The following is a 14,159-nucleotide window of genomic DNA, read 5'->3' as shown; positions in this document are numbered from 1 at the left end:
TTTTCCCTGCATGCCCTTTTCTCCACGTTTGGGGTTCCTATAGCAGGAGATAAGTTACTAGGTCCCTGTACTAGCCCTTTGTATTTGGGTTTTGAAATTGATAACATGGCGTGCTGTTGCTGTTTGCTGATGGAGAAGATAGCTAAGCTGCGTGACGCGATTCACTTCACTTTTTGCTGTATTATGGGCAGTCTTTGTTGGGGCTTTTTAATTTTGCGTGCTGTGTTATACCAGTTTTGCCAGAAACTGCAGTCTGCGACTGTTGGTGTCTGGAAGGCTCACCACTTAATTCGGCTTTCTGCCTCCAGGTGTGGAATGCCCTTCTCACTGATTTGAATGGGGTGTACTTTTGTCCCTCTCCCCCATTGTCTAATGTGCAACAATTAGCTGTTCGCTGATGCGGTGGGGGCGACGACTTTCAGTGCGCACTTGAAGGCTTCTTGCACAGCAGCTGCCTGGCTGGAGGAGCGGGTGTCCAGTGGGCTCACCAAGAACCTTCTGCTGTTGGAGCATTGTAGTGGCACTGGAATTGTAGTACAAGCACCTGGTGCGACATCCAGGGAGCCGTGTAAGCTGATAACCGGCAGCAATCTGCATTGTTGCTGGTTCTTTGGCTCCGGGTGCAGCTACTGCTTTGGTGTCTGGAGAGTGACATCAACTTTATGGTGCGCCACATCCCTGGGGTGTGTAATTCTGTGGTGTATGCTTTGTCTCAGTTTCAGTAGGCTATGTTTAGGGCTCTCATTCCTGCTGCAGCCTTGTATAGTGACGTGTGCTCCTCTTACTGTTGGCAAGTAATCTGACTGGACTGGAAGGGTTAGCTGAGTGCTCTATTGCAGCTGGGACCCTTAGATCCTACCATGCAGCATGGAGTCAGTGGCTGGCCTACTTGGCTCACAAGTGTGTGAAAGGTAAGGCCCTTTTTACTTTAGTTTGTTCAGAGCCTGTACTCGGCTTGGAAATCTTGTGCAGTTGTGTAGCAGTTGCTCACAAGAATTTTGTTTTTCTTGTGCCTGTGCGGGCACTATGACTTCACCAGAAGTTTCTTAGTTAGGTAGCCTATGAAGAACTGGGCGCAGCTGGGGCCGGTGCAGAAAGATTGCAGGTGTCCTATTATCCAGTCTCTGCTGGTGCGATTGGTGTTAGCCCATATGGTTGTTTGCTCTTTCTTGTATGAGTCTCCTTTGTGTCAGCTTGCCATTAGAATATCTTTCACGGGGCTGTTTGCATTGGCGAGCTTGTTTCCTTCTCGAAGCATGCTGCCCTTGCTTTGCTGATATCACATGTCCCTGGTGGCTGACTTGTTGCTCCAAGACCGATCAGGTGGGTTGTGGTCAATCTTTCTGCATCCTTGTGCTGACTCCTGGATAAACCCGGTGTGACTGTCACAGGTCTACTTGTTGTCCAGGCCTCAGGTTGAGGCTGTTTGGTCGATGGACCTTGATGGTACTCCGTTTACAGTCTACCAGTTTTGTTGGGTCTTCCTGAGTTCTATTAGGTTACTCTGGCTGTCCCTGTAGATTATGGTACCCATTCGTTCCGCACTGGGGTCGCCAATAACTACCGCTTCTCTTGGGCGTCTGAGATTCAGACGCTGGAAGACCGATGTTTATAAATGTTATATCTGGTGAGTTGTGACCTTAGTTATCTTCTTTTGATAATTTTTCTGTCTTGTTTTTGAGTTTGGAGATTTATGCAACCTGTCACCGTTCCGTGTGGGGCCCCGAGGGATTTTACCATATTTTTGCCCTGACACCTCGGAGTCTGATTGGCTATTATACTCAAGGAAGTTTTTGATGGTTTTAATCTTTTTTGGAGGGTATTTTTAGATTTCAGATTGTCTAGTTTGAGTTACAGTTGCGAGCTTTGCCCCGGGTTAGTGCCTAGTTTGGCGGGAAAGAACTGCAGCCGAGGGGCCAGTGAGCTGCTTAATAGGTCACTCCCCTGTATTATAACCGTTAGCTGATTTCCCTATTGGCATCAATGGCGTTAGTTTCCTAACCAGGCTTTGATAATATTGAGGATTTGTTTGACCTACAGTATGTACTTGCCTTTGAATGAGCAATTGCCTCTGCAAGTTTGTTGTCATCTGATATGAAGGCATTGAAATTTAAAATAAAGCTGAACAGTTTTTAATGGCACATTTGTGTCTATGTTTTTATTTAACATAAGTTGCATTGGTTGGGTTCATCAGTCATTGGCCTCTAAGGCATTTATGCAAAGAAATACCCTTTCTGGTGAGAAAAAAACATCTTTCTGTTGGCATGTATAGAAGCAGAGCCCCATTCTGGTGTCCAATATATACACTAAGGGGTAAATTTACTAAGATGGGAGTTCTATTTAAGAAGTGATGTTGCCCATAGCAACTAATCAGATTCTACTTCTCATTTATCTAGCACATTCTAGAAGATAATACCTGGAATCTGATTGGTTGCTATGAGCAACATCACTTCTTAAATGGAACTCCCATCTTAGTAAATTTACCCCTACACGTCTAGTGGTGGAAAATATAAACAGCAGCGTCCCCATATAGTACAGGTTGATGATATACACTACAAAGCATAGTGATTAGTACAATCAGCAAAACCGCCACAGTGACTAGTAGACACCGCAAACTTCTAACCAAAGCAAACAATACAGCAAAGCAAAGCTTATTTGTGATTAGTGTACACAACAAAACCATATAGTTAGTAGTTTACCAGTTCATAGCAGTTCCCCAAAGTGATTAGCATATAGAGCAAAGGCCATGTTTACTTGTATACACAGAAGAAGTGCAAGTGTAAAGTTACTCACAGTTAGTTAGGAAGACCTTGCAGGTACACATGACATTTGGCAGCCAGAACCTCTTGCAGTGCAGTGCAGGGCAGGGGAAGTAGATGCCTGGCTCTATCATTAAAGTCTTCATGTATTTACAAGTACAGTATATTTATTGCATTATGTATCTGATATTCAAATTAAGCCGTATCTCAAATTGTATGGCTTTGAATATATAAGGAAATTTCTAATTTGTAATGTGGTCATATTTAATTATCTTTGATATTTAAGTGTTACGATTGGAACCACCAGATATTGTCAAACATGCAAATCCACTAGCAGATATAAATGAGCGATTGAACGAGTACGACATCATAATCGTTCAGTCGCTCATTAATCATGCACAAATCGTGCACTATAATGTTAGAAATGACCAGCGATACGCGCTCCCGCTTGTCGTTTCCGACATCAATCATCAGCTGAATATGACTGTCAGTCTGCCGATAAGGACAGACTGACCATGTTCGTGGACGAGGAAGGGTGCCTACACTGAGCGGTCATATCGTTCAGTGTAGGCATACAGTGGATAAGGAACGACTGTATGATTACAATGTCGTAATCGTACAGTCATTACCTCATCTGCTAGTGGATATGCACCTTGAGGAGCCAAGGAAATGAGTCATGTAGGAACAAAACACTAATGATCGTGATTGCTTGGTGCAATTGTGTCTGTTTGTTTGTTCAAGTACAATGAGTACACGCTGTATGGTCTGAGTTTTATTTAGATAAAAATGCAAACAGTTTAAATTGTATTAATCCATAGGGCTGATATGGACAAAACTATGTATGGAAAAGAAATGAGCAATTGGATTTATACTTCCTATGGCATCTTCACACATTTAATCATAGAGGTTATAAAATACAAGCACTGAAGGGATTTTGTAATAATAATAATAATAATAATAATAAGGTAACAAAATTATGGTGACATGTTATTTTTACTATGTCTGTTGCTATTGCTGTAGACTTGTGTATGAAGCAGCATAATCCCTGTACTAACTCTATGCTTGTATGCTTTACTATCCTTTTACGGACAAATAAAGGGGATTATAAATTGAGTAAACCTTGTGCTATTCTTTTGTAAAACACTTGAATGCCAAATGATGTTTACTGCAAAGGTCTTAACATGATAATATTAACAAAATAAATAACGCAAATGATCACCATTCATATACGAATTCTCACTTCCACGCTGAAATTGTTTATTTAAGTCTTGTGACAATTGTTTCGCTAACATTCTTGTTTTTGACTGAGGAAAATTCTTCTGGACTTCACTTTCTTTTACAGTGTAATCTGAAAGGGAATGACAAAGGGGTTCCTGAAATAAATGATCTGTGTCCCTGTGAATAGATGACAACCAGTCTGCTGTTGTGCCAGGTAGAAAGGATTTTCTTCACCCTGTTTCACATGTAATACTTTAATTTAATTCAACAACACGTGGCTTCTGGGTAATAATAGGCAACAATGGACAACGTAAGCAAATTAACACAGTGCTACTAGATGCTTCCTTGGTAAGTCTAAATAACAAATTTAAATAGTTTCTAGAATTATTGCAAGTGTTTATTATCAATTTTTTTCCTTGTTATGTTTATGTGCTGACCACACTTAGGGGCATATTTATTCATTACTGGGACTTGGCCCAATAATTATAATTTCTTATCACTATTTTTCTTGGCAATAATAAATTACAGATTGCTTCCTTCACATGCAGTAACAGGATACCTTTCCTCTGATGTGTAATGCTGGGTACCCACTGGCCGATACATTGGTCGATCAATTGATCGGCCAATATATCGTGCCCCCATCGGCCAGTGTGTACAGACGATATGTCTGTGAACAACGTAGTTCACAGACATATCGCATTGGCTGTGCTACACAGCCAATGAACAGATATGAAACTAAAAAGGTGGATAGAGAAGCGCTGACCAAAAAGAGCACAAATGTGAAAAGTAAAACACATATATTTAATGAATATTATAAAAATCTCTGTAGGAGATATGACCACTGTGTATTCACAGTTAAAAAAGTTAATATTGAGCACCAGTGACTTAAACACAATATCGATATAACTGTGTATTCACAGTTAAAAAGTTAATATTGAGCACCAGTGACTTAAACACAATATCGATATAACAGCAAATACTCACATACATATAAAAAAACATAAAATCCCTAGTCTGCAGAATCACAGTGCACAGTCCAATAAAGATCTAAAATGAAGATCCGAAATGTGTATAAGCCGTCAACTTAAATGGGTACCGTTGTATCCCACTGCAGGGTTAGGGTACTGATTATGAATATAAAGAAGGATAAGTTACTGTATCCAGATAAAACTTAATCACACCAATGTGGTGAACACCACCAGTCCTCATCCAATGATATGGTATAAAGGATGAAAATTAGACCATACAGCGCCCTGTATGCAGCTACCAACCACAGTACTGTCTAGTATTGTCTGGCCGTGCACGGCTCTCTGGAATTGTTCCACAGACTAAGTACTCACGTGGTGCAGCGCTGCACTCGCAATGGGGAACTGTGCGGGCACACGTGTCTTTGCGGGTTGATTGCACCGCTGCCCCGTCCTGTCTCCCCATCTCTGTGCCTCCTCGTACAGTAATCCTCACCGTGCCTGGGTCCGAGTGTCCTACGTGTGTGGCGCCACACTGCTGTGTTGACAATGGCAAATGGACAGCCGATGTCCGGGCACGTGACTGCCGACGTGTTAGTGTGTCACGTGACTGAGGAGTCCCAGGGAATCCCACGGATGGAAACGGTAGAGCTGGTGGGTCAGAGCTAGGCTTCCTGCCAAAGCGTCACTGATGCATGCAAATGAAGGGAGTGTATCTTGACGCGTTTCTCAGCCGTATGGAGCAGGCTGTTTCCTCAGAAGTAACACCCCCTGTGTTAGACATCCATTACCTAATACGTAGGTCGTAGCTATAATGGCAATATATTAACTAATTCTTACATATGAGGTAAGTAAAATCACCATGGCAAAACATACTGAAAAATATAAATAAATATAAAAACATATATCCCAAAAAACTAACAATATATAAAAAGAAACATAATGAAAAATATTTTATATATATATATGTGTATATATATATATATATATATATATATATATAATCAGAGCAAAAGGGAACACATTGTACAATAGAAATCACATTGCATCTGCCCATTAAAATTCAGTATTCTGATAAATATTCTAAAGTATCATCCTATAATGGACAAAACTCCATGTTAGTTGGATTTAATAACATATATAAAATTGTAAGAAAAAGAACCCAAGTAGAAGACTAAATGAACAGATTTCTCTATCCATATAATGTATGTTTCTAAAGGTAAGATCCCACATCTCTATCAACATATGTATTACCAAATCCTATTTCGTGGTTTATATACATAAGAAAAAGAAAAATAAACCAGAGAGAGTGTGACAGGCAAATAATAATTTGGCTTTGTACTACACATAGTGGCTGGATATTCTATACAGAATAGATACGGCAGCAGGAGAGTAATGATAACTAATGGACTTAAAATGGATATTTGTATAGGGATGGAGAGGAACCTCTAGGTAACAGATGTTATTGTCTATTATGGGTCTGTATATAAAGATATACTAACATACATACACATAAAAATAGACATACAAACACACACGATAAACTGCGTGAGTGCATGCACATAATATCTCCTATGTATTACCCTAGAAATCCTATGCTGAAAATGGATTAAAATCCATTTAATTCAATTTGGTCATTAAGACCACCTGGGACTAATGTTTCTAGTCTATATATCCAGAAGGCCTCTTTTCTACATAAAGCCCAAAATCTGTCTCCTCCTCTAACCGTTGGTTTAATTTGTTCTATGGCTAATACTTTGATGTTTTTAATATCACCAGAGGGACATGTCGAGATGTGGTTGGGAAGACTGTGTGTTTTTACATTTTTTAACACACTTCGTCTGTGCTCCAGGAATCTGACATTCAAAGTCCGGGTGGTACAGCCCACATATTGCATCCCACAACCACATGTAATAATGTATATCACATAATTTGACTGACAATTTAAAAAAGATTCAATCTTGAATGTACTCTGGTCTGTGAATGACACTATAATGTCTCTTTTATTGTCCGCATGTGGGCATGTGAGACAGTTGTTACGTCCACATCTGAAAAAACCTTTTGGTTTGGGAGCCAACCACATCAGACTAGAGTCACCTCCAGGCATGCTTCCTTGTTTTTTGAGTAGGCTAGGTGCTAATTTAGTTTTTAAACTGTCCGCTTTTCTGAAGACTACTTTGCTACCACCTTCAAAGTCTTCTGCCAGTAATTTATCTCTTTTAAGATGGGAGGAATTTTTATTAATAATCCTTCTGATTTCTAGGGCACATGTATTATATTTTGTTATAAAGGCCATAGACCTATTGTCTATGTCCAGAAACTCATCATCTTTATTGGTTAATTGTAGAGTCCTATCTTTCAAAAGTTCAAATCTATCTGCCTTCATGGATCCCTCTAAAGCCTCATCTAATAATTTCTTAGGACAACCCTGTTCCAAAAAAGCCCTATATAAAACCTTGGATTGCTCGTGAAAATTTTCTAAATCCGAGCAGTTCCTGTGTAAACGCAAGAATTGCCCCTTTGGGATATTTTGTTTCCAACATTTGTTGTGGCAACTTTTATAATTTAAATATTTATTACAATCTACATTTTTAGTGAATGTAGAGGTGCATATTTTATTATCTTCAATCTTAATAGTGATATCCAAATAATTAATAGAAGTGTCGCTCCAAATGCTCGTGAATTTTAAACCAAAATCATTAGTGTTTAAGTAATCAACAAAATGTGTAATCGATTGTGCGTCACCATCCCAAATAAAAAATAAATCATCTATGTATCTGCCGTAAAGAACAAGGTTCGCCCCGAATTCGCCCCCTCAAATGTACCGCTCCTTTAAGCGCCCCATGTAGAGGTCGGCGAAACTCGGGGGAACCAGGTTCCCATCACCGTGCCGTGTGTCTGTAAGTAAAACCGTGAATCTAAACAAAAATAATTGTGTTGCAAAATAAACCTAATTGCCAACAAAATAAATTCACGTAAGGAATCCGATAATTGTGAGTCCTGCTGTAAGAAATACTTTACCGCTGATATGCCTTGTTCATGTGGAATATTAGTATATAACGATTCTACATTGCATGTTATTAACTTATATGAATCTTTCCACTCTAGGTCAGTGATTTTACGTAAAAAATGCATCGTGTCCCTAGTATATGATGTTGGATTAATTACAAAATCATGTAAATGTGAGTCCACAAAATATGACAAGTTGGTCGTCATCGATCCTATCCCCGAAATAATCGGTCGACCGGGTGGTGCGGACATGCATTTGTGGATTTTTGGCAAGTGATAGTATATTGGGATCAGTGAGTGCGCTGTGAATAAAAATTGCCACGTATCTTTGGATAATACTTTTCTTTCTAGGGCCAGATCTAAAAGATCCTTTAACTCTTTTTGAAATTTCAATATGGGGGTCACTAGAAAGATTTTTATAAAACATTTTGTTACTCAGCTGTCTATTTGCTTCATCCATATAATCTTGCCTGTTTTGTATTACGACCGCCCCCCTTATCTGCCTGCTTTATGATCAGATTTTTTTCTGCCATTAGTTTCCTCAAAGCCAGTCTCTGTCTACTAGATAACTTGTCTCTCACCTTATTCTCCTTCTTTTTTCATTCATTTTTTCTGCAAAGATTCCTAAAGTCTTCCATAGTGGAAGCGTAAAAACTCTCCACAAATGGCCCATGGTATTGGAGAGGATAGAACTCCGAGGGGTTCTTAAATATATTTCCCCTTCGTCTTACATCATAAATCAGTTCAATATTTTCGGGTTTCTCTCCATTCTCCACCCTCAGGGACTCCAACATTTCCAGAGGTACTTGGTCAGTTGAATCTAATATAATAGGGGAGCCTTCAACATCTCTCCTTCTCATATTCTTTAAAGCAAAATATCTTGATCAACAGTAATATTCCGCACAGACCCATAATAGACAATAACATCTGTTACCCAGAGGTTCCTCTCCATCCCTATACAAATATCCATTTTAAGTCCATTAGTTATCAGTACTCTCCTGCTGCCATATCTATTCTGTATAGGATATCAAGCCACTATGTGTAGTACAAAGTCAATTTATTATTTGCCTGTCACACTCTCTCTCTCTGGTGTATTTTTCTTTTTCTTAAGTATATAAACCACAAATAGGATTTGGTAATACATATGTTGATAGAGATGTGGGATCTCACCTTTAGAAACATGCATTATATGGATAGAGAAATCTGTTCATTTATTCTTCTGCTGGGGTTCTTTTTTTGCAATTTTATATATGTTATTAAATCCAACTAAAATGGGGTTTTGTCCATTATATTATGATACTTTAGAATATTTATCAGAATACTGAATCTTAATGGGCAGATGCAATGTGATTTCTATTGTACAATGTGTTCCCTTTGGCTATATATATATAATATTTTTCATTATGTTTCTTTTTATATTTTGTTAGTTTTTTGGGATATATGTTTTTATGTATATATATATATATATATATATATATATATATATATTTTTTTTTTTTTTTCAGTATGTTTTGCCATGGTGATTTTACTTACCTCATATGTAAGAATTAGTTAATATATTGCCATTGTAGCTACAACCTACGTATTAGGTAATGAGGGGCTAATAGTAACCTTTGGTCTCATCAATGAGATCATTCCAGATTGGTCTGACCAAGTATAAATGGATGTCTAACACAGGGGGTGTTACTTCTGAGGAAACAGCCTGCTCCATACGGCTGAGAAACGCGTCAAGATACACTCCCTTCATTTGCATGCATCAGTGACGCTTTGGCAGGAAGCCTAGCTCTGACCCACCATCTCTACCGTTTCCATCCGTGGGATTCCCTGGGACTCCTCAGTCATGTGACACACCAACACGTCGGCAGTCACGTGCTCGGACATCGGCTGTCCATTTGCCACTGTCAACACAGCAGTGTGGCGCCACACACGTAGGACACTCGGACCCAGGCACGGTGAGGATTACTGTACGAGGAGGGCACAGAGATGGGGAGACAGGACGGGGCAGCGGTGCAATCAGCCCGCAAAGTCACGTGTGCCCGCACAGTTCCCCAATGCGAGTGCAGCGCTGCACCACGTGAGTACTTAGTCTGTGGAACAATTCCAGAGAGCCGTGCATGGCCAGACAATACTAGACAGTACTGTGGTTGGTAGCTGCATACAGGGCGCTGTATGGTCTAATTTTCATCCTTTATACCATATCATTGGATGAGGACTGGTGGTGTTCACCACATTGGTGTGATTAAGTTTTATCTGGATACAGTAACTTATCTTTCTTTATATACATAATCAGTACCCTAACCCTGCAGTAGGATACAACGGTACCCATTTAAGTTGACGGCTTATACACATTTTGGATCTTCATTTTAGATCCTTATTGGACTGTGCACTGTGATTCTGCAGACTAGGGATTTTATGGGTTTTTTATATGTATGTGATTATTTGATGTTATATCGATATTGTGTTTAAGTCACTGGTGCTCAATATTTACTTTTTTAGCTGTGAATACACAGTGGTCATATCTCCTACAGAGATTTTTATAATATTCATTAAATAATATATGTGTTTTATTTTTCACATTTGTGCTCTTTTTGGTCAGCGCTTCTCTATCCACCTTTTTAGTTTCATGATGTTGATGAGGTCACACCCCTCATCTCTTTAGCAGCTGCAGACCAGAAAGTAATTTCAATAGAGGTTTAGTAATTTTTATCATATGAGGATATATTAGTAGAACTAGCGCTTATTATTTTTGTATTTTAATGAAGAGATATGTCTGCAGACATATCTGTCCATCGGCAAGTGTGTACGGGCGATCAGCCGATTGCCCATCCACAGGGGTGTAGACAAGGACGGGGGGAGCCGGACCCTACTTACCCGACTCCGGCACAGCTCCCCATCCACAGCAGCCCAGCACACTCTGCTGTGTGCTGGGCTGCACTGAGAGACTGTCTGAGGCTGCTAAAGCAGCAGCCCGAGCAGTCTCCTATGCCAAAGGGGAGAGCGATCACGCTGATCACGCTTCCCATTGGCTGTGCACCGGGCTGAGGGGCACACAGCGCCCCCCTCCCCAGCGCCGCAAATGTTTGTTATTTTTCCCAAAGGGGGTGTGGCCACACCTTCCGCGATTAGGCCATGCCCCCTACTCGCCCCCCGGCCTCCGGGACCCGCTGCAGCATGCAGATGATGGTCGTTCAGTGTGTATGAACGACCATTATCTGCAGATATACCCACCTTTAGAAATAAAGTAATCGCTAATGCAATCTCTTTACTTCTGGGATCGGGACATGGTAAGCTACTGCAAATGTGCGGTCTACAGATCCTGCATGTGTGAGCAGCCATTACCGGGATGGGAACCTACAGATCCAGCTTCTGATACATTTTGGGAACTTGGCTCATAGGCTACAATGGCTACCACCATCTGAAGATTGGTAAAGAAACCTATGAATGCTGCTTTTGCAATGGAAAACAGGGGACCTCAGTAGCTATCGTCAATATCTGCTGCAGTTCCCTGTACATACAGATGCTTAATATTTGCATGTAGACCCCGAAAACTAGTGTTTTCAGAGGATTGCCCACAATTATTTTTCTATAAATATGTCACTTAAGGGTGATTAGGATACGATAGTATAGTAATAGCGGTTTCATTTTCTTTTGCTGATAACACTACTGGCATGATATATATACATTTCCATGTGAATTCTGTTTAGAATCCAAATATACCAATTTTCATATCGGATAAGGATTTTGAGATATTTACAAAAATGTAAATTTGAAAATTAAAGTATTTATTCACAGTAAGTGCTCAGCAAACTCCCTTCTGCTTGCGCTATCGGGTACACATCCTGCCCAGACTACTCATCCAAGGCCCATGGAATCATTTGGTCTGGCCCTCTGAGCTCTTTTCTCCTAGCCTCATCTGGCTAGCAGGGTACCTAGAATGACACACTGCAGCCAGAATCTATGCAGCAGAGCCACCTGGAGAGTCCTTAGGATGCTTCAGACAGTCACACCGCTGCCCTTACAGCTCCCCAGAGCATCCTGAGGATGCTCCAGGCATTATTGTAATCACCAGTGATTGCGGCCCCACCTCGTGTGATGTCACACTGGGGGGGTGTGGCCTGCTCCAGGCCCGCAAATAATGTTCTATATATCAAAATGGCCCTCGGCAGAAAAAAGGTTCCCCACCCCTGCTCTATGTCATCAGAATTCCCTTACTCATCTTCCTCATTCTCCTCCATGTACTAATCCTGGGGCAAAACCCTCTTCCTAGCGCTGGATGCCATGTTGCTTGCTGGCTCCTGGCCAGAGTGCAAACATAGAGCCGTATTCAATTTGAGCCGAGCCACGTTAAGTTAACGCGGCCCAGACTTAACGCCGACTTCGCCTGTTTTCCAGGCGTTAAAGTATTGCGCGCGTGCCCGCATATCCCCGTATTCAATTTGAAAGTAGGCGAAAACGAGACCCGTCGATACTTGGATCGGCGGTAAAAAAACGGGAGTTTTCTGGAAATAATCCTAGGACTCCCCTAAAGATGTCCAGACATTGGGGATCACTATGGGTACCCCCGTTTTTGGCTGCAAAAGAAAGTTGGGTTTTTAAATAGCTGCGGCAGGTGTTTTTTTTTCCCGACTTTGAAGAAGTGATGCAGAAGAGCATTTAGCTTATTTTTTTTGTTTTTAAAAATGGTCCCATCAAATTTAGGGGACATGAAAATGGGTACTAGCATATTTTTAAGTCCCGAAATGCATTTTTTTAAAAATTCTGCAAAAATGCACCTGCCACGGCTATTTGAAACCCCGAATTCCTTCAGGAGTTAAAAATGGGGGTACCCATAGTGATCCCCCATGTCTACACATGTTTAGGGGGATCCCTAGAATATTTCCAGAAAATTCCCGTTTTGTTTAACCTGTAAAAAAAAAGTAGTAAAAATGTACAAAAAAAATTACATAAGGTCCCCCCCCCAAAAGCCAAACAAGCCCCAGGCTTGCCAGCCAGTGGTGGTTTCTAAAAATATAGGGAACAAAAAGTGTAGGGTTCCACCGTATTTTAGAAACCAACACCAGGCTGCAGGGACAAGTGCTGGTTTTAAATATAGGGGGCAAAAAAGACGTGGGGTACCCCCTATATTTAAGACCAGCACCAGACCCAACCGACCGGGGTGTAATGCCACAGCCCGGAGACCCAATCACTGACTCGCCCACGTGGGAACTGTCAGTTGCCAGAGCCAATCAGCGGCCGCTGTACAGTCAGCGCGGCCGCTGATTGGCTCTCCGGACTGCCAGCTCTGCCACTCTGAATCAGGGCCTTTTGGACACAGCGGCCTGGTGTCACTATAACAGTCTGTGCCCCACCCCCTTCTCGTATCACTGCAGCAGCCTGTGTTTCAACTACTTACAGTATATCTTTGCAGCAGCAGCCTGTGTTACCCCTCCCAGACCCCCACTTACCTGGATCTTCTCCTTGCGTCTCCTTAAGGCAGCGATGGTGGAAGGTTCCTCATACACTGTTCTTCAGCACGCGTGATGTCATGACTACACGCGCACAGAGCAGATGGGGAGAAAAAAAAACTTTATTGTGCCGGGTGATCTCAGCCCCTCTATGCCTGCGCCCTGCTGATTAGTCCAACGGCGCAGGCACAGAGCCTGGTCACAATCACACAATCACCGGACCGGACACCAGCTAAAGATGAGTCAGGGGAGCTCCCAGTGTGGATGCATGCGTCAACCGGCGCATGCGTAGAAGGACTCCTGGAAGACCTATTATCGCAAAGGACAGCTCTTTTTAGAAGAGCCATCTATAGATGAGGTTGCCTAACAGTAGCCTCTGGACTTCTCTTCAAAATGTTCCCTGACAGGGATCTAATTGGAATCCTCCCTGTGTCCCCGCTGGCACACGCCTCAACAGGTGCATGCGCAGGACTCCCAGACTATCAAAAGACAGCTCTTTTTGGAAGAGCTGTCCTATGCAATTTAAAACGCAATTCAAAGTGTATACCAGCATTAGCACCCGATAAGTAGCGGGATGTATCGCATCCAAAATGTGATACATAGTATATCCTGCTCCAAATTGGAAAGAATAAAGGATGAACTGTTTTTGCGTGTGATAATAGTAGCATTATTAGTGGCGTAACTAGGGTAACTGTGGAGCCCAGGGCAAATTTAAAAATGGAGGGCCCCCCCATGTGTACGCACGCCGGAAAATGGGCGTGTCC

General features: G+C 41.5%; 1 protein-coding gene across 1 annotated transcript in view; it reads right to left on the bottom strand.

The window, feature by feature from the left end:
* STAP1 (signal transducing adaptor family member 1) overlaps window positions 1-14,159 on the bottom strand; it is a 146,439-nt gene that overhangs the window by 11,757 nt on the left and 120,523 nt on the right. Inside the window, exon 9 of the mRNA XM_088463303.1 lies at window positions 3,979-4,107. Within this exon, the coding sequence (XP_088319429.1) occupies window positions 3,979-4,107 (129 nt within the window). The remainder of the gene's footprint in view (window positions 1-3,978; window positions 4,108-14,159) is intronic.

This window comes from Taudactylus pleione, unplaced genomic scaffold (assembly GCF_031769625.1).
Source record: "Taudactylus pleione unplaced genomic scaffold, aTauple2 ptg001339l, whole genome shotgun sequence".
NCBI classification, from domain to species: Eukaryota; Metazoa; Chordata; class Amphibia; order Anura; family Myobatrachidae; genus Taudactylus; species Taudactylus pleione.
The sequence above is the reverse complement of the archived record's forward strand: the minus strand, read 5'-3'. Positions and strand labels throughout refer to the sequence as shown.